The following is a 26,853-nucleotide window of genomic DNA, read 5'->3' as shown; positions in this document are numbered from 1 at the left end:
GTTTTAGCTGAAAATGAAGCCAGTAAAACCAGAGTTTAACTGAATGATTTTCAATTGAAAAAAAAAAAAAATCTGTCAATTTATTCTATCGAAGTCATCGAGGAAACCAGCGATTATGTAATCCGCCGCCGACTTAATTCGTAACGCAATTATTAACCAACGCTTCCACTTTTCTACTAAAAGAACTTTTACAAATTTAAGAGGATGGAAGGTGGCAAACAATGACAACCAGGCAACAAAATTATATCCCAAAAACAAGAAACAGACTTTCAAGTGCATGCAGTTTCAGTTTTCCTCAATCGAAATTTTTAACATACGCGATGACCTTGAAAGACCAGATTCATTCGAAACTGCGTGAAGAAACAGAGCAGCATTGTTAAAAAGAATTTTCAAAATAAAAATGTAGGGCCTTAAGTCTCTTTGAATTTTGAATCTTAATTAGACTCCGTTATTCACAAAAGGGTTGTTGCTTGAGCAAGCATTTGTAGGTGCACTATGTTTGAACCATTTTTGTCCGGATTCCACCAAGGCAGCAAAAGATTAAAAATATTCTTCTTCCAGATTCCACGACAAATCCGCAAACAATTCCAAATTACAGTTTAACCAGGTGGTGCAATAGTTTTGTACAAAGCTTACAAGCTAACAAACTGCCGTAAAAGTGCCAATAAACTCAATCAAACCGAAAAAAAAGATGAACGTTTTAAAAAAATTTTCAAAAAAAGTGAAAGGAAAATCGTTTTAAGCTTTCAGATAATATTTTCAAGTGCGAAACATAAAAACTGCCTGAAACTCACTCGAGACAAAAAGAAAAATATAATTTTTTTTCAAATTTTGATTTTCATCAAGAAAGCCTGCAATTTGAAATTATTCAAAGATTTTTCATTTTAAGAATATTTAGCGACTGACCCTTTTCCGATAAAAACAATTTTTGAAAAACACAAGAGCCAAAGCCATGCATAATTTAACTTCTATTTTTAAAGTTTCAAACATGAGCTTAACAATTACAAAAAATTTTGCACGATTCCTTTTCTGCAGATATTTAAGTACTTTAAAAATTTTCCTGGAAAAAAATATGCGCATAGGGAAAGCAAATTAGAAAAATGGGGCGGGCCAGTATGTCGAAAAACTTTTTTTACAAATATATTGAAAAAGTTCGTACGTTTGTCTCGCATATATACAACTTGAGGAACAAACTCCGACAACCACAATCGACAGCGTTAAATTACCATTTAGAAAAACTTATCGATCGACAGCGTTGAATTACCATTCAGAAAATCTTATCGAGCGCCACGTAAGCCGACAAAATTTGAGCAGGCGATTATTGAGCCGAAAAGGATATTAACGTAAAACAATTTGCACTTCTAATTTTGCAACACAGAATATCACAGCCCCTGGAACACTTAAATTCTAAAAAAAGCTGTTTTTTCCTTGAAATGACGCAATACACGGTTACTAAGCCAATGTCATATTTGAAGAAACTATTTAAGCCAAATAAAGCTTAATAGCAAAAAAGGTACATTAATTTTTGAAAATCAGAGGTCGCAAAATTAAAAAACTACAGGAAAGAATCCAAAGCTTTCTCAAATCCAGCAAAACTTGTTCCATTAAAAAGAAAATAACAAAACTTTGAAGGAAGCTGACAAAAAAATCAGACAAAGCGAAGTCCGATAATTAAATTTCTCCCAAAAAAGAACAATTTATTATGAAAAAAAAGTGCTCCTGGCCAGTATCAAACCCACAAACGAAAGAAATCTACAATTCGATCTATTAATTCTTGCTGGTTGCTAGCGTAACAAATAAAGCCGGGCGCATAATCAATAGTAACAACAACCTCAACCAACTAAAAAACCAAAAAATTGAAATGTCATTTTCCAGGTTCCATAGTTCTAATTTTATTATGGAGGGCATAAATTGGTGATTTAGATTTAGAGTTCAATTCATCTCCTATAAAAGCAACAAAAATAAATAGAATTAAAACAAAGGAAGTTAGGCCGACTGAGTTAAAGCCAACCGACCTCAGCGTTAAAAATCTACTCAGCATATTCGGTACCGATAAAAAGTACTTTGCACCTCTTAGCGGGCAGCCAAATCCCATATGCAGGCAATACAAGCCATTAATTCGATTAATACGACGAAATGGCAGACAACAAAAATATAGTTTCGTCCATTCTGCGAACAAACTTGTTTACGGCAAAAAGCTTTGTACCCGGTTCTTTTCCCTTCCTTACTGCAAGTGTTAAAATCATCAAAAGGTGACGTTCCTCATGCTGGAGGGACCGAATGCTTGAAATTTATTTTGGTTGACTTTCAGCCAATCAGAATTGAGTATTCAAAAATCTCAGGGAAATTGCGAAAATCTCAAAGCAAGCAAATAAAACCAGGCCGTTAGTGTTAATAGTGATCGATTATATAATAAGCAGATAAATGAAAATAATGCCGGATCGAAGGCGGACTGGAACAATTTTACTATTTCTAGGATACCCATTTACGAAAAATGGAAAAACAAAAAACTAAATTTATTATTCTGCACCTATTATATCTGCATCTAGTATATTTAATATATTATCATTTTCTGTTTGTATTGATTTCGCTTTTGTGAGAAAGTCATTTAGCCAAAAGGAATGGTTAGAGAATTCGATTGGTTGAAACTTTTCCAGCGCTCGGTCCCTCCAGCATGAGAACCCTCTTCTCGTCAAAACCTATATAAGTGGGAATCACTTCGCTCTTTTACACTTCCAAACAAATTTAGAATAGTAGAAAAATTTCCCACGCTAGATACCAGTTATTGACTCTAAAGAAACTGCCGAGATGGCGAAAACTTCTTTCAGTGACAAAAAAAATAATTCTGCTGCAATAAAATTCACTCAAAAAACGGAAAATGATTATGTAACAAGCTTGAATTAAGTTTCTAAACTATAAGAACGGATACTACTAGAATAAAATGTATAATGTAGATAATGAAATGCGCTTCAATCACTTATTTCAGTAATTCGAATTTCGCAATCTCTAAACTATATCAACATCGCTAACTTTTCAGCACCACTTGCTCGCAGAGCTGCAACGTTTTGATTGAATGAAATGACTTGGTAGCATTAAAATAAGGTCACCAGTTAACGTAGAAACTTATCTGCAGCCTTTTAAAGTATATTACTATAACAAATCTCTTCATTTGGACGAATCAATCAATGATGAGCATCGGTCGTTTCACTGGCAAGTTAAGTGACCCCTAAAGTCTCACTCTTTACAGTGCGGGGACGGGAGGGGAGGGGGTTATCGAGGGGACACTTTTTCGCCCAGAAGAGATTGGTCGTACTCCCACAGTTGCTGATCGTAGCCCTCCTTCACGTGTTCCAGTAGCTTCTTAGCCCGACTGCTGCAGTAGCTAAAAATTTTGAACAAGGGTTTTCAATGTATTTCTCGTAAATTATCGACAAATTGATGTAGAATAATTATTTTTCTATTTAACTCGCCATTTGCAATCTCAAATTGTACTTTAATATGACGATGGGTAGCTGACTCAATGCCAACAAGCCCAAAAAATAATCAAATATAGCCGGCTGCTGTGCCAGTAGCACAGAATTTTCCGACCTGTTTGTAGAAAAATTCGAAAATAAAGCATAGATTTCGAAAAAATCGAAAGAAAAATCAAATTTTTTATCCAGATGAGGTGATCAAATAAACTAATTGTTTATTAATAGCTTATAAAGCGTTTAAATTCTGCTGGAATTTTAGTTGAAGATCAGCCTCTAATTCATCTAACCTAAACTGAAAAACGAAAGTAAAAGACCGTTTTTCTCAACAGACATTTTTTCCCAATTTTTTAAAATCTCAATCACGACCAATTCAGCTTTAATACTGCAGGGCTTGTTAAAAACAATATATCAATTCAAAAAATAATGCATCAAGTCCTCAAAAACAATTGACTCAAGAAACACCAAACACCATTGCTTTAAGCTAATCAAGGAAACGCAAACTTTTCAAGCCACGACAGCGTGGCTGACCTCATTCGGAACGCATCTTAGATTGCAGATCACTTAAGCGAATAGGTTTACGTTATGTTGACTCTATTGTAATTATTTCAGTATTTCAATACTGTATGAAACATCGAGTTTGCCATTTACAAAGTCTTTTACCAAAATGACCCCCAATTTTAGTGTAAAGATCTGAACAGATTGTACGTTTTTCCTTATAAGCTTTTTTGCTAAATCAGAACTAAATTAAAATCAGTTCTTAGATCAAAGTCCCCCTGTTAATATTGTCAAATCAGCACTTTGCTAACTTAGTGAAGTTCTGCACTTTGTTTTTATACTCGATCGCGTCTCTTCCGTCTTTGAAAGGATTCTCGGACAGATCCCGCTCCAAGTCTGCAGTCAAGTCCTCTGTCACCAACTCAAGGTCCTTCTGGTTATCTTCCAGAATACTCTTCTGATTATTTGGGGAGAGATAGTAGGCGAAAGCATAAGTGAAGGCTAACACGCTTCGACACTCGTGTAAAACTTGGACGGCCGCTTCAAGGAACTTCGTGTCGACGTAAGACAAGCGACAGTCATTGGTCATTGATTGAACCTTTGCTTTCACGTGCTCCTTCAACTAAAAACAGCCAACAGGCAGTCAGAGAAAGATTAATCAACAAAGAAACTGAAAAGAAAAACCAATTTTTCGAGTTTCAAAAGCAGAAAATTAAACCGCAAAAAAACTTTAAAAAAAGATAGCAGTTTACTGTGAAAGTAGCACAGAATGTTCCCAATATAGCCCTGAATAATATTGTCATTTTTTCTGCGTGAACGAAAAAATAAACTTAGGCATTTTCGACAGTCAAAGTAAAATAGCCCATTTAGAACAGTTTTGAAGAAAAATGTCTGGAAAAACGAAAAAAAAAAATTAAGCTCAAATAAGCTTTTGTAAGCGTGCACGCTCACCTTATTAGCTTGAAATTAGGCCAAAAATCAAGAACTTCAAACTGGTTTTTTCTAGACAGAAAATTTCTGAAGGTCATTCGAATCGCGTTTGAAAGGGCTTTAATATGATGTATCACTCGACCCATTCCGACGTATATGTGTTGAATGATTTTGCACGGAAAACAAAAAGAAAAAAACTAAAACACCCGAATACAAAGTTCCTTCACATTTTTCAAATGGTCGGAACAATACGCGTCAACAACTCTACCATTGAAAAAATTAACAAATCATTTTGGTCATACAAAAAATCCTTGAGAAAAGCAGTAGTTGAGATGACAGATTCGCATTTAAAGCAGTTAAACCAACTAAACTTGGCCATAGCTGTTAAAACTTGAAGTATCGAAATTCAAGTAACCCGACCATTTTAAGTCTCTGGAGAGTCTGTTAGTTGCGTAAAACTTTTCAACACGCGCTTCTTTCAATAAATCAGCTCAATTCATATCATAACAATTAGTGCCCATGGATTGAGCCCAGAAGAGAATTACAAACACTAAGCAGGCTTCGCATAATATGCGAAAAAATTCCAGCTAATAATGTGACCGTTTAACCAAGAAACAAAAGAAATTATTAGGCCCGAAAACTTTTTTTGAACCATATAGATATTTTTTAGTTTTGAAAAATACTACCACCATTTGCTTAAACTATGTTTAAAAAACAAAGCCAACATACAGTTGGAAAAGATTCAATAAACGCAAGAAAACAAAAAAAGACATTTAGCCTTAAGCTCTTTGTGAATGTCGTAGTGGGAGGGATAAAAAAACGATACCCTTATTTCAATAGTAATGTGATAGGAGGAAGGAGAATGTAAACACGATGCCATTGTTTCAATAGTATTAAGCAAGAAAACGATTGCAAAAGTATTTTTACGGGGAGGGAGCAGACGCCTCTTTCCTTCGGATGCCTGCCGTCTTCCATCCTTTTGCAATTTTTTTGCTGAACGAATTAAATTAAAAACCTTTACAAACAAGATTTCTTCAAATATTTTAAAAAGCAATTTACGACTGACACTTTTTTGATAAAAATGACTCAATTTGAGAATACTGGATCATCAGGTAAGTTTTTCGTCCGCCGGGAAATCTGAAAAAAATCCACTCGGGAAATTACAAGTCCCTCTCGTTTTTGTAACTTTTACATTTTTGCTGTTGATAGTGGAGCTTTCCTTTCTTTTACACAGAGTCGAAGCTAGCAAGAGCATCTCTTTAAAGTGCAATTAAAAAAGTAAAAAAAAGCCTCGAAATAGGAAAAATACGGCTACGTCTCGAATTCGATGTGCGACCAGAGATTATGAGTCTCACGCACTAAACACTTGGCCATGCACGCTTATTAAATCACAAACAAGGCCACAAGTAAAGCAGAGAACAGATGCTATGAAACTTCCTATGCTAGATTGTGATTAAAGCAAAAGTGCCACCAAACAAGTGAAACTTTCCACTTTCAAAGAAGTTTTATTAGCGAGTTAGGTAACAAAAAAAGATGTTTCGTACTAATACACTAGCTGCTCGCAAGTGTATACAAAGAAAAATAAATGAACTTGAATGAAAACAAACGAACAAACTTTAAGCTAGTTGAGCGTTAACAATTTTTAAGATTTTTTTAATGCACTACGTGCATCGACTCTTAACAATTCAGGATGCAATTAGAAAGCCGACAACATTTAGCAAAGCACCCTTCAAGCTGATAATGAAGCTAGAGATACCAGTTTTAACTTTTTAACACAGAAGCGCAGTTGCTCTTCGCTAACTCTAGCGAGAACACGACAAAAAGCAGCTCTATAAATTGAAATAAGAAAAAGTTGATAAAGGCCTCGACTACGTGATAATTCGGCTATGTCTCGCATTCAATCTGCAACCAAGATATTATGAGCGTCACGCAAAAACCACTCAGCCACGGACGCTTATTTAATCACAAACACTAGCCACAAATAAAGCAGAGAACAGTTGCTATGAAATTTCCAATGCTGCAGATAGTGATTATAGCAAAAAAGCCGAAGTTTAGTATTTCCGAACTTTACTATTCGCGCTACCTGTGTTGCTAGTAATTAATGTCATGAGCTCTCAGCCAAGTTAGAAGTCTCGATAAAAATGGGGTGAAATGATATCTCGGCAGGTTTTGCCTCCTCGTCTCATCTCGACAGGATTTTACCCCACTTTGATCGAATACGTTTGTTTGGAACTTTTAAAAATTATCTATAGCTTGAAACAGACGTCTTCAAATTCTGATAGATATCTGCCCTTCAAGCTAAAACTGATTCCAATCAATAAATTGAGGTTTTGATTTTTTGAAAAAAAACGCAAGCTTTGCTCATTTAACCGTTTGAAAAACATTTAGAAATTCGCGATCAATTTGAATGAAGTTACATACAAAGTCAGAATCATTTGTAAATTCCAGACGCCCAATGAGTTTGTTATGAACAACAAATTAAACTTATAAATTAAATTAAAACTTTTAATTTAAAAATAAGAGAATTAATTGGATGTAATGGTACTAAAGGAATCATTTGTAGTAGTCACATTAATGTAGTAAGCCAATGTCAAATTAAGGATTATCATAAGAAATCCAGAACTGACGTTTTTTTTTACCTCGGGCAGTTTCCTGATGCTGGACGTATGTGCATCGTATCTTCCTCCGTAGTGGACAAATCTTTTCAATCTCTGGCGCGATTGCTAAAACAATCCGCAAGTTAAAAGGCAAAATGATGTGACGAAGAAATTTGTAACGACTGCGAAAACATACTTTACTTTCCTTTAAATTTTTATGAAAAAACCACACGACCTAATTATGTGAAAAATGACTTTTTCTTTCAAATTTTTCTTTTTCATTCATAAGGTTTTCTTTTCTCTCCGCCGGCAGTCTCTTAAATTCAAATTCATTTCTGAAACTATGAGCGATGCCGTTTTGATTCAATATCCATATCAAAATGCAATTTTGAATTGAGCTCAATTTGTTCTTGAAAAAGTCAATGGCCTAAATCATTCATTTTGTGGAAGGAAACCAAATCTAAAGACTGTGATCGAAAAATTGCCAACAAAAATCAAAGATAAATAATATAATCGCGCATCTGAGTCGACAGGCCTGCATCCTAGCCACTGATAACGCGGAGAACACTATTAAACTTGCACTAAAAGGAACACTTCTCTAAGCAAAGGGGATTGAAAACAAAAGGAATCGTAATATAACTGAGAACATGACTGACATTGATGTGTTCTGTGTTGGCTTGGTCGTCTGTGTATCGGGTGCAGTTGTACCAGTTCTGACCATGCTTCTCCCATTCTTCCATGCAGATCCAGCAGAAGTGATGGCTGCATGTCTTGCACGTCATGTGATTGCAGCCGCCGTTCTTCTCAATTGACACCTTGCACTTTGGACACGGCTTCAAACACACAAAATCATCAAAACACAAAACGCTAAATTTGGTGCAAACATACATCAAGAAATTCGAGAAATGATGGAACTACCGAGATAGACGGGTCCCTAAAAATAACCGGTTCCTTGACGAAAATACGTCTAGTGCTCGCAAATTTTTAATTATAAGGAAGCCGACCAGTCAAGAACGTCCCAGTATATTTTCAAACTTAATAAATTAACCCAGCTAATGATTTCGAAATCATAAAAAAAGTTGAAAAAAACAATTTGCTTCATATAATGAACAGTAAAGTACTTTTACTTCCATATCAAAAATTTCTAATTCATTACGATTGAAATACATCAATTATGCATAACTACCGTACCCACTCACCGCAGCAAAGCTGTTTTGACAAAGAGATCAGTCTGACAAAAACAACAAAAATTTGGTACTAAACTTAAATATTTCTAACTTAAAAAAAACACAATTGGATTTTTGGAAATGCATGCATGTTAATATCTAAACGGTAAACATAATCGGAAAAATAATTACTGTAATAATTTTTTCAATTTCATTCATTTAACTTGCAGCTATACAAATACGTAATTCAACAGAGTTGAAGGATAGTTATAGTAAACAAGACTGCTCGTATCAGAGCGAAGTCCTGAATGTTCCGACCCCCTTTTAAGGTCTTTGAAGCAGTGTTTGCTTTAAAAAAAGATGAACTTTTCGGAAAGAATTACAAAATTTTTAAAGCTTTTTTAAATCATCCATACACGACATATGAAGTACAAAGTGATAGATTTCACTCCTTGTGACGGAGAAACTATAACAAATAGCCTGTTTTAACCAATTTGGAACGATTTCTGTAAGGGATTCAATCTCCGCTTACGCGTTAATAGCGCGAAATATATCGCGCGTTAATTGTCCCAAATTGGCAGTCTTTAAAACCCGATAACGTAACGAAAAATCATCACAGGTGGAAATTTATTGAAATTGAGCTCACGGCAACAATAGATTTCGAATAGTATACAAAATTTCGTCAGAAAAAGGCCAGTTAAAAAGTGTAAATTTGCCTGCGAATGTCGGAACAATATATTAGTTTTGTATGTGTTAGATTTATAACTTTTTGCTCTATCGTTTCAAGTTCAAAATGGTGAGTTGCAATCAAAATAACATATCTTTGGACTTAAAGACAGCATTTTTGAGACTTTAAGTCTCACACTAACAGATCAAGAAGCCTCATTTTAGGAAGTTTAACCATTGCGAGAACCTGACCAGATGCATTTAAATATATAGTAGATAGTAAATTTATATTCAAAATTAGTGAAAGCGAAATAAGCGTAATATAGGGATACTTCTGTCACAGTAGTAGCCAGGGGTTCCGAAAAATTAATTTAAGTCCAATTAATTGGAAATTAATTGGTCCAATTAGATGATTGAAAGGCGCTCACCAATTATTTAATTGATTGGTGATGAAAAATCAATTAATTATCATTTATTGGAGTTTATGAATTGGAGTTTGGAATGAATCTCGCTTTTCACTAAATAATCGCTGCAGAATAGCAGCAACTACTATGACACAATTTTTCTGTACGCTAACAAACAATTTTGTGACGCGGAATTAGTTGCCAAATTTGGGACGAGGAGTTAGTTAAAAGCTATGACATGAAAACTTATGAGGCTACATCAAACATATTTGGTCTTCGCACTTAAATTTGTGAAGCCACTCGTTACACCAAAAAATGAGGTTCATAAAAGATGGGGGCGAAGAGCTAAAAGACGCTTTAAAAAGATTTAAAAAAAGGAAAAATAGTGTAAAAACAAGCCTTGAAAAATTTTGCTTTGTGCAGAAATTATTCTCGCATCTGCACCGTGGCCGCTTGAAAACATACAAATACTTGCCACCAATAAACCAGATAGACTAAATGCTATTAAATTTTCAATGGTATGCAGCAAAAGTACCACCAAATGATCACTTTTATTGGCGAGTTGTGTCCAAAAAAAAGCACATTCGTTATATACCTACCACTACGCTCACTAGCTCGCGTCTTTAATGATAGTTCAATCACATCAATTACACAGAGGCCAAATTGCACTCAGCAAAAATATGACCGATAATGCTACTGGGAAAAACTGAATGGGTATAACTTTGAGTCTACAAAATTTCATAAGTGACGCACGCCAATTATGAGTCTACATAATTGCTAAGTGACGCAAGCCAATTATGACGCATTAGCAGTACCAGTCAATTTGAAAAAAAAAAAACTTACCAACTAGCATGCCTCAAACTATAGAGCGGACGCATTTTAACTAGTATACGAAAAATTTCATTTAAAACATCTGACCCTGCCAAGGTTCGAACCCTCTTATTTTGCTGCTGGTCCCCTTCCCTACCTCTACGCTACAGATCCATGATGCCTTAAAGCTAAAGTTCTATTTGTAATATAATAATCTGCGTTAATATCCTTGGCATTGGCTGTACTTAATCGCTAGTTACTGATCTTATGCATACACTGCAATTAGTGAGCTTTTTCAAAAAGAGCACTAATATTTGCGACTTAGGCAGGAAAAAACAGAGTGTTCGTATTATCACACAAGCTTTGCTTGTGTAATTATATCTTATCAGACATAATCTTGAAAACTCCAAGAAGAAAAAACCAAAGTTTTTACAGATTATTTTCAGAAAACTATGTTCCGAAATTGTTTCAAACGTAAGAAAACACTTCAAGTAATTTTAACCAATCTTGTTCGACAACAATTATTTCTGTTTATTCTAAATATATTCGGAAAAATTGGTAAAGTTAGTGCATTGATTAATACTAGCTATTCCGACTAAATCTAAGAGCCTAAATCTTGAGCCTAAGCGTAATTGCCAAGACAATTAACACCAGATGCTCAGCAAGCAAGAGACACAAAAGGGAAAAATGCACTTAGAGGTACCTTGGTGTTTGCAACTATGTACTGTGCATTCTCGCTGTCTGTCGTGTACTTTAGCATCCACTTGTCCAGCAAGTGACACTGCATTGGATCGTGCCAGTCTCTGCCACACTTAAAGCAGATCACCTTTCCACACACACACTCCGCCTTCTTCATCAGTGTTTGGTCTGCTTTCATTGCATAAGTGCACTCCGGCGACGAACACCAGCGCATCAATCGGTTGCCCTTCAAGCACAACGACATAAGGAACTTAACAACTTCAAACTTCACAAAATCTCCAATTTCAAGTGATATGTTTCTACCATTTAAAACCGTAATACAAGGCCAGAATGGTGTAAAAATAGGCCTTATTCTGTGAGACATGACAAAAATTGTTGAAGTGTAACTAAATAGCAGAATCTCAGCTTTTGATAATTGTCACCTTATGAAAACCCCTACTCATCATCGAAAAAAAACAGAATAGTCAGTCTTTTCAAGCGCTTTTCTAAAGCCTCGAAGTTTGAGCATTGCCAGAAGCCTTAAGGTTGATTTCTCAAATATTTAGCGATAATAAACGAAATAAATTTACCATGATTAAAATTTTACCTGGACAAAATTGTTTGCCATTAACTGATTATACTGCTGAACCGCCTTCGTTTTTCCCTCAAGCAACTTTCTAAAAACAAAACACAATCATCAACTTTTTTCGAGTCATGAAAAAAATTTCCCAGAAATGTTCCTTGGTTTATACCTACTAACATTATCAAGTCATCATCAATGACATTCTTGCAGTCGCTTTCGGGACAGAACACTCGCTAAAATGATTGCGCAGTTAATCATTAGTGTTAGAAATTAAAAAAGAATCGGTCAATTCCAAACTGCTTTTATCGAAATCATGGCAACTTACATCAGCTCGACCTACATTACTGATTTTCTCCTCTAAATATCTGATGACACAGTCTTTGCAGCAAATGTGACGACACCCACGGACCCTGAAAATCCCAGCGCTTGGGCAAAAAGGCGGCATAGATGGGGGCAATTCGGTTTCCGAAACAGGAGCCGGGTAGCAATATGGGCAACCAAAGACTGAGGAGCAGAGTGGTAAATCATCGAAACAAATAAGACAATTTGCTACGTCGGATGACTGCTGTTGTTCGGCTGAATTATCTTGTGGAAGTGGGGATAGCACCAGGTCACTATTATAGTTGACCTTAAAAGACACTAAATTGATAGTAAAAACACTTTTATTGACCTAATATTTATTGAACAAGTAAAGCATATATCGTTGGAAAAGAATGTACCGTTAGAAAATGTGTCTGTGGACTTTGAGCGACATCAAAACCGAATATCATTTTCTTGACTTTAGGTGAATTCTGCCTTGCTTCGGTATCACTCGAAACTCCAGCCTGATTGGCGAAGTAGTGATCAATGCACTTCTGAGCATCCCAGTTGTAAGAGGAGAGCAAGAGGCGAGTACTAGTATACGACCGCTAAAACAGTGAAATCTATCTATCACTTGAAGGCTCAATAAAAAAAGATCTAACTATTTTTTAATCAGAAGGTCAGAAAGTTATCATGCTAATCAACATTACTTCACTCTTTTTTCATATCAGTTTTTTGATAACATTTAGAAAACATTTTTGATCAAGAACCTATTTATAAGGACTGGTCGAATAGTCTGAAAATAATCTTATTTCAACATAACCAAACCTCTATCACGCCTCGAGCCTTTTCAATTTCAATGTTCATTTCTTTGACGACATCTTCAGCTCGGATATGTTTGACTAGCAGACGATCACTTTCGATATCTGTTTGCGAAATTTCTAAGTCTTCGTCGTCGGACGGCTCAACGAAGTCAGAATCATACTCCTCTTCATCGCACTCAAACCCGAGATTATCATTTTCATCATATAAACTGCTGTCCATTGTATAACCATAACAAAGATCTAAAGTTTTCTTTCTTTTTCTATATTATAATCCGAAAGTCAAAAGTATGATAGTAGGCGAGGTTTCAGTCAGGCGTCCCTTCATCACATATTCCAGTCAACACCCTTGGAAATTTCTAGATTTGGAAGTGACAATGTTAAAAAGGAAATGATTAGCATTGATAAGTTAACAACTAAACTCGATAGAAGCTACGTTCCTTCACTAAGAACACTAAACTCGGAGTGCAGCCAGTATTTAGACAGCCGCGTATTCATACTGGTCAGTATTTAGACAAATACTGTATGAACCAATCAGAATCGAGAAAAAAACATAAATAATCCAAAATAAATAATAATTATTTATTAATTTCTTCTTTGTCTCGATTCTGATTGGTTGAAACAGTATTTGTCTAAATACTGACCAGTATGAATACGCGGCTGTCTAAATACTGACATGTAACCACGCAACTCGACACGAGTAAATAAATAAGATAGTTGAAAATGAGAGGTGTGAAGCTTTTCCTACGATATGTAGACGATATTGTAACGACTGTTAAAGGCGACCCGAGCGTGGTATTGGGTAACGTCCCATTTGTACCAACGGTCATTTGTACCAAAATGAAAAATCGGTCCCATTTGTACCAAAATTATTCAACTCGACTTCTGATTGGTCGAATTGTGAGCCAACGAATTATTACATTAATTTCCATCTGTTCAAACAGAAGAAAACTAAACAGCAGAATAGTGACCACCGCAGTCGCGCCAACGTGTTGCGAGCTTGCCAACAGAGGGTAGGACTCTATACGAAAATTAGAGCCGGTTATCGCCGCAAAGCGGCGACGCGCGCCCACCGGCGACCTTAAACCAAGAGCTTAAAGTAGTCGGCTTAATAGTCTTAGGCCAATTGAATATTTTTGGTACTAACGCGATTGATTTTTTATTTTGGTACAAATGGGACTGATTTATCATTTTGGTACTCGTGAATACCCACCTGGTATTGCATGCAGCCTACGAAATTCACTCTAAATTCGAATGGAACAATCTGCCACAGGAAACAGTGCAAAGCAAGACCATCGACGAATTCAAGTGGAAACTGGACAAACAGTGGAAAGCGATTGGAATTGACATGTACGAATTCGAACGGAGATAGGGAAAAAAAACATTTGAAATGACCGCAAGAGGCACTGCCTAATGGTCATAAAAAAACATGACTTGACTTGACTTAAATTACAATTCAAGCTTGAAACACTAAATGAGAACGGTGACTTGGCTTTTCTAGACATTAATATAAATGTAGATGGCAACAGGCAAGTTAAATTTGGATGGTACCAAAAACCAACGGATACTGGCACGCTTCTAAACTTCAGAAGTTGTGCACCATTACAGTACAAGAGAAATCGGAACGCTGCAAAGCAATGGAAGAAAATCAAAACCCAGAGGAGTGGTCATCCAAAGTTGAGTCGGAAACACTCGAAAAAATTATTGCAGCAAAAATAATACCAATAAAGACAGAAACCAGGACAAGCGAGACGAGAAACCCCTGATGCTCATGCTTCAATATCGAGGAAATCAAAGTCAATTGAGAATGCGTTAAAATTGTAAATTCAAACAAACGTTTTCGTACATTTTGTGCATCTTCAGGTTTTAAAAATTCTAAACTATCTGTACAAAATGATCAAAGATCATAAAAAGTGTCACACACATCATTACTTCAAAATTTTAAAAATTCAACCAATCAAAACTTTACAAACATCACTGAAATTATGTAACAACTATTATGTAACATTTTAAAACATTTTGTAACAAATTTCTGAGTCTTCTTCATTTTTATTTTCACATTTTCGTTTTGTGGCTTATTTTTATGCTAACATGTAAGTTGTTTCAAAATTTTGTTGTTTTAGCCGGAATTTTTCGATTCTGGAACTATAGCCTTAATGTCAGCTCCCTACTTCTAAACTCGTCGCGCGTGTTAATTGCCGGTCTCTCTTTCCTAATGTGCAGCGTCTCTAATGTAAGTAACTTGATGCTGCTGGACGCCTGGTCGATTATTTTCCAATTAAACTCAGACTTACCACGCTCACTACCACACTGCCTTATATGCTGTCCAACTGGGGTATCCTCTTTTCGGTGTTCCTCAACCCTTTTGATGAGATATCGGACCGTCTGGCCAACATAGATGGATTTGCACCCACAACATTCAAGTCTGTACACCACTTTTGATTTAAGTTCACTGGAAAAGGAGGATTTTAGAGAGGGCATATAAGTTTTCAATTTCCTCGTCGTGAATATTATCAGCGCATTGGTGATATCGCGCACTTTTTTTGCTAATGTCTGACTGTGATTCCCCCTATATTGGACCATCAAGATGGGTGGTGAATCACTGCTATAATCACAGGGCTTCTTTTTCTCAGCCATGTTCTTTTTGTTTTTGCCCTCGCTGATGATCTTTTCAAGGGCATGGGATGCAACCCGCGACGACCAACTTTCCGGATTTTGGTTATCCAACCACTGCTCAAGGTTGATTTTCATGGCTTTATCAAATTCTTCCCATGTTGACGTACAGCGGAAAACCCGGTGAACAGTTCCTTCAATTCAGTTCCATATGCTTAAGCCGAATGTCATGTTGCTTTGTAATACTTGTGTGCAAAATAATGAACGAGACAACTTTATAAGATGCAAAACCCTGGCCAACATAGACGAGAAGCTCTCAAACATTGATGTAACTGAAAGCCTTAAAAGCATGGAAAGAAGACTTACCGATTTAGTAGATCAAAAAATTGGAAATGCAATGAAAACGACATGCGATAAAGTGGAAAAAACTTATAGTGCCGTTGTAGCTGCTGAAACCACCACCCGGATAAATCAAGCTCAAACCACTCAACATGCTGCCAGATCTAACTCTGATCACAACATAAATCAAAGTTTTAGGATACAAGGGATCAAAGAGGACCCTGAGAAAACAAAAGGAGAAAACCTTGTCCCAACAAATGACGAAGTAAACGAAATACTAGACATAATTGGAGTGAAGCCGAAAATAATAGAACTAAAACGACTGGGAAAATTTGATCGTAATCGAATGAAGCCAAGAACACTGCTGGTAACTGTACCTAGCGAACATGAAGCACGACTAGTACTAGCAAAAAGCCGAGAAAAGCGAGAACAATTGGTCGAAAAAGAGGTCTACCTGCTACCAGCATTGACCAAAGAGAGTGCAATTAAAGAGAACGAAATCCTTAAGAAACGAAGACAACTACTAGATGAAGGCGTTCCTCGCGAAAAGCTGAAAATAAGGAATCTAGAATTGTTCAATGATGGTGTGAAAGTAACTATTGACACTGAAGTTCAGGAACCCCAGCATTGACTAGGATTCCTCAACATTCTGCAACTAAATACTAGAAGCCTAATCAACATAGAGAGAAGAACTAAGCTAGCAAATGCAATTGCAGTTGGAAATTTTAATGTCATATGCTTAAGCGAAACTTGGCTTAACGAGAATATTCAATCATCAGAGCTTTTTTTAAGTGAATATAACATCTATAGATCTGATAGAGCTATTGTGAGTGGTAAAAACTGTCACGGAGGCAGCCTAATAGCTGTCAAGAATAGTCTAATTACCGAGGACTTATCCACCAAACATGACATTCCTGATTCATGTGTGCTATGTAGTATAAAACTTCATCAAACTGAAATGATAATTGGCTCATTCTACAATCCGCCAAAAAACAGTAATTACAGATACAAAGTGCATGAATTTGAACAACTGATCAAAGCCATTCCTAAAAACAAACCGCTTCTCTTATGTGGGGATTTAAATTTCCCAGAAACAAACTGGAACACCCTCACCAGTACTGACGAGGAAGAAAACCAAATACTGCAAATTTTTGAAAATGGACTCTTTAGGCAGGCGATAGATTTCCCAACATGTGTGAAGAACATACTAGACGTAGCCTTTTATCGGAATTGCTATACAAGTGCCGAACAAAATTTTAACGTTTCCAAGATTTATGACTGCTCAGATCACAATGCCATAATGTTGTCTATTGAATGCACGGTATCAGAGCCGAAACCATACTTGGAAAATTTTAGAAGTTTTGGAAATGCCGATTTTGAAGGAATAAACAATTTTATAAACGAGAACCCATTTGAACCAGTATGCCACACAAACATTAACAAAATGCATGAGGAGTACACCCAATATTTGGATGAAATCATTAAGAGTTTTGTGCCTCTCAGAACAAGACATAGGAAATCACTTCCACCTTGGATAACAAGTAGCACTTCAAATTTGATCAAAAAGTTACAAACAAAACGGCAATCATGTATACTCAAACCGACCAACTACAGAAGACAACAAGTTAAACTGTTTGAAAATTTAGTAACTGAATCATCGGAATTGGACAGGAAAAACTACCAAGAGGAATTGTTTAGAACACGGAACACTAATGTAATTTTTAAACACCTAAAGAACTTGAATAAACATACAAGTCTTCCTAAGTTACTCATAAAAGATGAAGTTGAAAGCACAAATCCAAACGAACAAGTCAACATGCTAAACGACTTCTTTCATTCAGTTTTTAATCCTAAAGAAAGTTTTAGTATTAGAGATATTCAATTTGAAAATCCCTTGTTAACGAATTCTGATATATCGAAAAAGACAGTCAGTGAGATTTTATCAACTCTGGACGTAACAAAGTCACGCGGCCCAAATGGGTTGCCACCTAGCTTTTTTCAGAAAACGAACCGCAATATATGCAAACCGATGAACAAACTTTTGAGAAACGTAAAACGCCCTCGAAAAATACCTGATTCATGGAAAACAGCTGCAGTTACTCCTATTCACAAAAAAGGTGACCGAAAAATGGTGAACAACTATCGACCAGTATCGCTATTAAATATTGACAGCAAAGTCCTTGAAAAATGTATATACAAAGACCTGTACCCTTACTTTGCCTGGTATTTGACGAAACATCAACACGGTTTTACTAAAGGTAGATCAGTTTTGACAAACATGCTCTCTTTCCTGAAAGAAATATATGAAGCGCTTGACAATGACTCAAACGCAGAAATTGTAGCATTCTACACTGACTTTGCAAAAGCCTTTGATAAAGTTCCGCATTTTGATCTACTTAAGAAAGTTGCACTTATAGGAATAGGAGGCTGCATGTTAGAGGTACTCTATGACTATTTGAAAAACAGGAAACAGTTTGTACGAGTAGACAATATCAGCTCAAAAGTTTTAGAAGTCACTAGTGGTGTTCCCCAAGGATCACTTTTAGGACCACTGCTCTTTTGCATTTTTATTAACGACCTACCTGAAGTACTCAAATTCTCTGAACCATATATTTTTGCGGATGATCTTAAACTACTTTCCATCAAAAAAACATCAATTGAAATTCAAGAAGATCTGGACAAAATTCAGCAGTGGGTAACTGAAAACAAAATGGAATTAGCACTAGATAAATGTGCAAAAGTAAGTTTTAGGGGCGGAGACGCTAACTCTATGCTTTTTGGTGTAGTGCTTGGAACATCGATGGTTGTGAAAGATCTGGAAATTTTTGTGTCGGGCGATTTAAATTGGAAGGTACACATTGAAACAAGATTAAAGAAGGCAAACCAAGTACTGTACCTCCTGAGAAGAAACCTATCAGCAAAGATAAATACGTTTGTAAAGTTAGGCCTGTATAAGTCACTAATACTCCCAGTGTTATTATACGGACTCTCATGTACACATATATCGAGGGGGGATCAATTGCAGTTGGAGCGATTTCAAAAGAAAGTAATCCGTTGGATCACTGGAAATAAAACGGGAGTGTACATCAACGAACTACGCTTGCTAAACATTTTACCCCTGCCCATGTTCATCCAGCTAAATAACATCTTACTTCTTGCCAGTCTTGATTCTAATGAACGAAATGAAATAGTGTTAAACAGGCGAACCACACGGGCTAGAGATACAGAAATTTTTGAGATGCGAAAAGTGAGAACGGAAAAAGCGAGAAACGAATTTGTTTTCAGAACCAGTAGGATTGTAAACCGATTAGAACCATATATTCATTTTGATAAACGAATCGGCCTCAAGACGAGAATTTTAAACACGATGTGGAAATTTGTAAACGAGAGATTTTCAGAAATGACAACGTGCACGTGGCAATTATTCTGTGATTGTATCACGTGCAGAAACAAGTGGACATTGTTTTAGAGAAGACGCCGGGACCAAGAATCCCAACAGCAGTGCTGTGAATCCCCAACAACAACAACAACAACAACAACAACAACAACAACAACAACTTCTCTTGTACTGAAGGGGGGCGCAGCTTCTAAAATTGAGTATGGTACCTGTATCTGTTTTTTTTTGGATACCACCCACAGCTAATTTTCCTGCTTTTGTCAATACTAATTTGTAAATCCAAAAATGCCAAAGTTCCGTTTGTGTTTGGTGTCTCTATTGTGAACTGTAAATTTGGATGTAGTAAGTTTGCAGCCCGTAGCACTTTTTCAGGATCGCCCTTCACTGTTCTCACTATATCATCAACGTAACGGAGAAACAATTTAGATTGTTGCCCTGACTTATTTTTCTTCCTTATTGCGATGCATTTTCTGCAGTACCAGACGGTTTCACTTATATTTCGATACTCATCATCTGATATATCACCGCATTTTACGTAATGACAGTTCAAACAGCATTCACATTCTACACCTTTTGACCTGTACGTGACTTTCTTATTGCACTCGGGACATATTCCGTGAAGATCTTTCTCGGGCAAAAACATTTCGGGAATATCCCTTGATAGTGCAGTTTCGTACTGCTTCAGCCAAAGATTTGCTAAAATAACGGCAAGAGATGCCCCCATTGCCAAACCATCTTTCTGAACGTACCATGTTTCTTTGCACTTGAAATGGACTTGACTAACTGCCATGTTCAACAGTCTCCTCGTGGTTTTCCTCGCTATTGATGGTGGTACATCTTGCTCATACAGTTTTCTCAGAGCTATTTCTATCGCTTCTTTCAGTGGAACATTTGTGTACAAACTCTTTACATCAAGAGATATCAAGTTTTCAATTTAGCAAGAACCTTTAGCAAGAACCTTGTTCAAGTTATAATAAGAGCTACCAGGCAAGGAGAGGACCGGTCTTAATGGGGTATTCACTTTATGCACTTTCGCCAACCCATAAAGCCTGGCGGGCTGCCCCCCAGTAGACCTCATCCTTGTGTAGAGACTCTCACTTATTTCATCTTTTTTTCTCATAGCCAACAACTCCTTATTGATGTCTCTTTCTATCTTCAAAACAATCGCATCACTTGTTCCTTTACTTTTGCTGAATTGATTTGAATCTAATGTATCCGACAACTTGTTCTCGTAGGTGTCTTTTCTCATTACACAAAAACCCACGCCTTTGTCATACGGTACCGCAACTAATCCATTACTCTTCAGATACTTTCGTGCCTTCCCAACGCCTTTGTCAGATGGTGTTTGTTTCACCCTCTTAGCATAGGCTTTTGCCACAGCTTCGATCTCACAAAGAGCCTCCCCGGGGACTTTACGATTTTTGAGATCCGATAGAAAGATGTCAATGTCGGCGAGAAAGTGTGTCTCATTAAATTGACGGGATGCGTTGGCCCTAATGCCAACACTTGTTGTACCCAATTTGGTAATTCAACATCATCAAGAGCTCTTACCGAACCCTCACCTTGCTTCCCTAGAGGTCGGTCTTGCCTTTCTGATAGTTTCATAAGCTTCTTCTGATGGGTCTCTTTGACTGTTGCTGTTTGTCTTTGTCCCCTAAGACTTAAATATTTAATTACCGAAGGCCAAAACTTCTCATCTACACCCCTCTGTACTGCGCCTCTCGCCCTTTCTAGTTTGACTTCAACGTTTTTCTCATCTAACCTTGCCTTTTTTATCTCCGTTCTTAGAAGTTTTGTCTGAAAACCGTGTACCGCTTGGTTCGAAAACACCCCATTTTCCGGTACCCTGAATCTCAAAAAATCAGGTATAATGTCGTTTTCTAGACAAACTCTCAAAAGTTTAACACGTTGGTGACAGTTGATAAATTTAACATATATGGACGCATAATCACGGGTTAATTTCCAAATGAGTTTGTTTTTCAAAGTCCAAATCAAGAATGGAGGTGGGAGTACAACTGTGCTCATTGGTTTGCAGGCCACGAGGAATAAACCTCACGTGACACAAAGCAACTCAAATAACACAAGTTTAACTCACCCTCTCCGTTGAAGCCTCCTCGTCAATCTGACCAACAGTTGCTTCGCCTATGTTCGCCAGTCTTTTTTTTTCTCCGCCCTCCTTCTCGATTGAGATTTCTTTTTCGTGTTTGAACGAAGCTTGGACAAGACAGCTGGCAGGTTGTCTTGGTGTTCGAACACAATCCTCAAAGACTTTAGCTCCAGCTGGACATCCTGGTGCAGTGCCTGATATTCTTTGACCAGCTCCGTTCTTCTCTTCCTCTTTGAAATGAGACACTTTGTAATAGGAATGACAAGAATACCCGAGCTGATCAGCTGGTTTCTGATATCCGGTGTACCGTTTCTCTGACAGTATACAATTGCGCTGATATTTGTCAGTGTCTTCAGGATTTCAGTCAAATCCTCTGCAGTGCAAGCTCTGAAATTGTTTGTTTGGTGGCTGTTGATAGAATTATTGATGATGTCGTGCCACACCACCACTTGACGTTTTTCTGCTAGAGGTACCCTGCAGAGTAGGCTTGCGAGGTTCCTCTGTGGGTTCGTGGTGTTCGGGCTTAAAGAAAGTCCCGGAATAGCCAAAGTTTTGGGTTGAAATTGTTCTTTTTCCGGGTTGCTAAGTTGTTCCAGGCTGTGAAAGAGTGAGCTAGCTGCTACAATGTAGACCATTTCAATTCTAACCTGGTAAAATATAAAAAAAAATTTCAACTAAAAAGATTTCTCCACTAAAACAAGGGAAAAATTTATTTAAAATTACGTCTCCTTGTAGGAGAGACTGTAATTGAGAATTGGCTCAACGCCGTAGGGTTTCGAAATTTTACATCTAAATATTTTGAGAATGCGTTAAAATTGTATTTTCAAACAAACGTTTTCGCACATTTTGTGCATCTTCAGGTTTTAAAAATTCTAAACTATCTGTACAAAATGATCAAAGATCATAAAAAGTGTCACAAACATCATTACTTCAAAATTTTAAAAATTCAACCAATCAAAACTTTACAAATATCACTGAAATTATGCAACAACTATTATGCAACATTTTAAAACATTTTGTCACAAATTTCCAAGAGTCTTCTTCATTTTTATTTTCACTTTTTCGTTTTGTGGCTAATTTTTCTGCTAACATGTAAGTTGTTTCAAAATTTTGTTGTTTTAGCCAGACTTTTTCGATTCTGGAACTATAGCAAACAAAGTCAACTGTTTGCAAACAAGGTGCGCAGCATCAACAACGCACAATTTGTGTTTACGACAAGGAAATTGAAAACCACTCTTCCCTCCATTAAGTCGTCAATCTCAGAGTCAATCTCTTGATCTAAGAGTCAATGTGGTCTACAAATTGTCTTGTTGTGGATGTAATTCCACCTATCTTGGACAAACTGTTCGACATTTGAGGAACACAAGAAAGAGGACTCGCCTGTTCGCAATCACATACGTCAGTGTGACGAGGAAGCGACGACTGCACATTTGAACTGAGAGATAATATATCACTCAAGCAACGCAATGAGATTCCTAACATTGGAAGTGCTGCATATTAGGAAACTGAGGCCAGGAGTAGGGAGCTAACACGTAGATTTTAGTCAAAACATTTTTGGCTTGAAATATCGATCATGTCAATCGAAATCTCATGTCAACCGAGTACGCATGCCGAGGACGCATGCCGCGCTCGCAATCTATATTCTTAGGCAGATTCTCTGTTTTAAAAAGCTGATTGCTTCTTCTCCTCAGTACAAATGCTTAAGTTTTTTTCAAAAAAAAATCCGTGCAGGAGCCGGCCGCGCCCTGAATTTCAAAGGCTAGCGGTTAAACAAGATATTCATCATCTACTTAAGCTTTTTTTATTATGATTTCGCTTTTCCTCTTCAGCGGCAGTCGTACCAACCCAGCACTAATCCTTTTGGGGACTAGGGAGCCTACTACCGTTACATCCCACAAGAGCTGCTTACCAACCGCCCATGAAACGAGCGTCAAGCCGTCTGGTCGCTTCTGACCGGTCCTGCACAGGTGTCGTGGATCCAATACAGAAGGAATGTTAAAAGAAGATAAACGCCGCTTGATAAGGGCATTCAAGTTTGAATGCATAGAGAACCTCCCTGACCTTTTAAGGCGAGAAAGGCCATGCCAGCCATCTTTGTTAACGACTTTTCCGCATACACAGTTAGGATGTGTAACCTTCGGCCGGAAGTAGATACCGACGGAAAACAAAGCTAGATTCTAAGAAGACTGACTAGCGCCTAAACAGAGCTTCACATGCTTTTAACCGACTCTGCCATATCCAGTTCAATGTGAAATTCTCGTAACATTGGTTCGACGTAATCAATACTATCTAAAAGCTATCGGCCAAACCGCTCAGATTAACTTAGTTGCATGCAAAATAATGAGCTAACCGCTGGTTCTTAGTATCCCCAGACCACAAGTTCACTCCCAAAAACAGGGCTACCCAATTATTATTATAGTACTTTTGTCTTTGTTCAGTAGATACAACCATCATATCCATCGGAAATGGACCGATTCTTTCCCTCAACTGCTTGCTTCTCATAATCTGAAAATGAATCCAATGATATTTTAGCTTCAATTCAGGCCATTCCGGTCAGCTAAAAATTGTTTAAACGCAGTTTAGAATTAGTCTCCGGTACCCCTCCAACTTCCTGAATCTGCTGGAGCAAGCGTCTTTTTCACAATTCAGGAAGGGTGACAAGTTCTCCCGTTAGCCCTCCTAGTTTGCGGGATTTGCTCTGTAACAATGGTAGCTGCACAATCATTGCAACTTCGAGCGCCTTTTCTTTTGCTCCACTGATCCCGATTTCGATCTTCTTGTACGTTTTTTGTCTGCTTCTGAGAAGCGAAAAAAATTTTTCGGATTTTTTTTTTCAGTTAATGCAAAAACAAAAAATGCTACGTGTCATGCACGCTCAAACTAATTTTTTTTTGAAAATGTCAACCCAAACTGACCCTTCATAGTTCGTTCATTCTAATAGATAAGACCGTTAATCGTCAAAATCAACACATCGTCCACCAAAAAAGCTCGTAATAAAAATTCTTTGGGGACAGGTGTTCAGGTCATTCTGGTCGAATGGCACACCAATTTATATTTTTAGAGCCTAATCGAAGTCCTATCGCGATTTTGAGTTGTTGGCTCGATAATTTTAACTTTATATTTTTGCATGGGTTGACCATCAACCATTGGGAGCCACATCTATCTTGGAACGTGTTGATTTTTTTTGCATCCATTGATTTGAGTCTTAAAATCAGGTCTTTATCTTCGCTGTTAAAAATTGGCTGTCCTTTTTTTCTTGGGTTTCGTTTTTCGGAGCCATATCAATTTTTTCAAAATCAAACCAGCATTTAAGCGCATCTTTATAGGATCCATCCACATGTTCCAAAGCAAAAATTAGCTTAAGGCACTTTTCGATCCTATTGCTGAGGCTAAGAAAGCTGGTAAAGCTAGTAGACGAGTGGAAGAAACACCCAAGCCGCACTTGACTGCAGGGCGGACTTTTGATAAAATTTTATTTACATCCATTTTAACTTTAGTGACTTTGCATATCGAGTTTCTCAGTATTTTATCGTAGCATTCGTTAAAATCTGCTTGCAAAAAACAAAGGCTCGTACGCAAAAACCAATTGCATGCTAAGGCGTGATGGGTGTCTTGTTTGCCAATGATATCCAAGAATTTTTCTAGCTCCTTACTTTTTTCGTCGAGCGACTTTTTCAACAAAACTTGCCGAGTGGAGATCCTAGTATAACTAAAGTAATTTTTTTTTCTTAATTTGTGGCATGTTTTTCGAACTTGATTTGAAAGTGAATTGAATTGTGTACTCATGGTAGGTCCCAAAAATTAAATTTCGCTTATTAAGTGTTCAAGCTCAATCCGTAAGTTTGTTGTGATTTCGGGATGTTTTTAAGGTCCCGGAGTACTAAATTATAATCATGCCTGCATTGCCATTGGATTGACTAAAAATACTTTTTTGAAATTTGAGGAAAAACTTTATTCGAGCCTGCTTCTGATCTGTTCGGAAAAGACATCATTACCTTGTACAGGTAGATTTCGGTTACGAAAAAACTATCTATTTTTTCTGAATTTGAAGTGCAAATTTGGTTCACTGAGGGTCTTTGAAAAAACAATTTTTGACAGTTATCAGTTGAAAAAGGAGCAGTGTTGTCATGTGAAGCAGCACTCAGAGGCCAACGTAAAGCTTGGGCATGGGGTTTTGGAAGCGTAACGGCATTTAATCGATTTTTTTATATATCAAAGAGTTAATGCTTGTGTTTTTTCCGTCCACTTTTTTGGGTTGCTCCAAAAAACAAGAAGGACATTTAAAAAAGTTAGCCATTTTGTAATATGTATACATGTAGAGGATGTCATTCTTTTTTCCGCCAGCGGCACACGCGACTTTTTTGGTACTCTTTTCAGTATTCAGATATTTGAGATGGCTGTTTCGACAATGGTTGCTTTATTAACAGACTTTATATCAACGCTTAAAAACAATTGAAACCTTTGGATTTTTTTAGAGTCGCTAAGAGAAATAATTACAGAATTGATATGCTAGAACAACACTCACATCCAATCCAATTGATCTGTCCTGAGAATTTTAAAAAGATTTGCATGTACATTCTTTATTGTTTCTTTTTATCTTGCCGCAGCGTAAGGACCTAGGAAGGGATTTTGACTGCGCTTCAGGGAACTGAACTATCACTCATAATAAACGGATAGTGGAAAAGTTTTAGATCAACAAAGACAGTTAAAATAAATAAAAAATAAAAAAAATAAACTATAAAAAATCAATTAAAAATCAGCAGGTCTAGCGGCGCACCACCAGTTTTCTCAAGCCAGTTCCATTTTCATCTTTCATCAGCGAAAACCACTTGAGAGACCTTTCTCTAAAATCAGACAAAGAACGCCCTAAACATAATATATCTAGTTAAAAAGTTTATCACAATAATTCTACTATAAATATCACTGTTTGAAAAAAATTGAGCAATTCGAGAGGAATGATAGAGCGTGGGATGGTCTTCACAGTTGTTTATACTGTTTGTACACGCTTTAAGATGGATGAAACCATTAAAAGAGTCAGGCTTGTTTGCTTTTGGTGAAATTAGTACAACAATTTTTTTATAGGAGTTTAAATGTTCATACGATGCTGGCCGGGCGATCGAGATTGAGCATGGTATATTTGGATTGAAATTATTGGCAAGCAGGTCCTGCGGATGAACTATTAGGCTATGAGTTTGTGGTAAATTTTGATGTTAAGTAATTTGCACACTCTGAAGGCAGGTGGTCAATGGAGCTCATTTTTGTACACCCAGGCAATATCTGCAGAGATGCATTTTGCACTATTTGCATTTTACCTGTGGATGTATCACTCGCGGCGTGAAACCAAGCTGGTTAAGTGTAGCCCAGGATTCGTCTGATTAAATTTTTGTATTTAAAACTTGAAGTCGATTTCGACGGACCGCAGTTTGAACTATGCAGCGCCTTCAGGACCAATATCCTGCTTATTGTTAAAAACA

At 37.0% G+C, this 26,853-nt stretch overlaps 1 protein-coding gene across 1 annotated transcript; it reads right to left on the bottom strand.

Annotated features, from left to right (window-relative positions):
* Positions 1-3,270: 3,270 nt before the first annotated feature.
* On the bottom strand, positions 3,271-13,146 carry LOC134848775 (E3 ubiquitin-protein ligase arih1-like). The gene is made up of 9 exons (XM_063866285.1): positions 12,931-13,146; positions 12,522-12,710; positions 12,356-12,430; positions 11,980-12,035; positions 11,827-11,896; positions 11,245-11,466; positions 8,152-8,328; positions 4,280-4,590; positions 3,271-3,382 (listed from the first exon to the last, which is right to left on the bottom strand). The coding sequence occupies exons 1-9, from the start codon at positions 13,144-13,146 to the stop codon at positions 3,271-3,273; spliced, it is 1,428 nt and encodes a 475-aa protein (XP_063722355.1).
* Positions 13,147-26,853: the final 13,707 nt, after the last annotated feature.

Source organism: Symsagittifera roscoffensis, chromosome 6 (assembly GCF_963678635.1).
Source record: "Symsagittifera roscoffensis chromosome 6, txSymRosc1.1, whole genome shotgun sequence".
Classification (NCBI taxonomy): domain Eukaryota; kingdom Metazoa; phylum Xenacoelomorpha; order Acoela; family Convolutidae; genus Symsagittifera; species Symsagittifera roscoffensis.
The sequence above is the reverse complement of the archived record's forward strand: the minus strand, read 5'-3'. Positions and strand labels throughout refer to the sequence as shown.

Excerpts from the sequence above, each read along its gene's own strand:
- LOC134848775 (XM_063866285.1), bottom strand. The coding sequence starts at position 13,146 with ATGGACAGCAGTTTATATGATGAAAATGATAATCTCGGGTTTGAGTGC. Across the intron at positions 12,711-12,930 it reads AGGCTCGAGGCGTGATAGAG|CGGTCGTATACTAGTACTCG; the intron begins GTTTGGTTATGT and ends TCACTGTTTTAG. Across the intron at positions 11,467-11,826 it reads TGGCAAACAATTTTGTCCAG|GGCAACCGATTGATGCGCTG; the intron begins GTAAAATTTTAA and ends TTGTGCTTGAAG.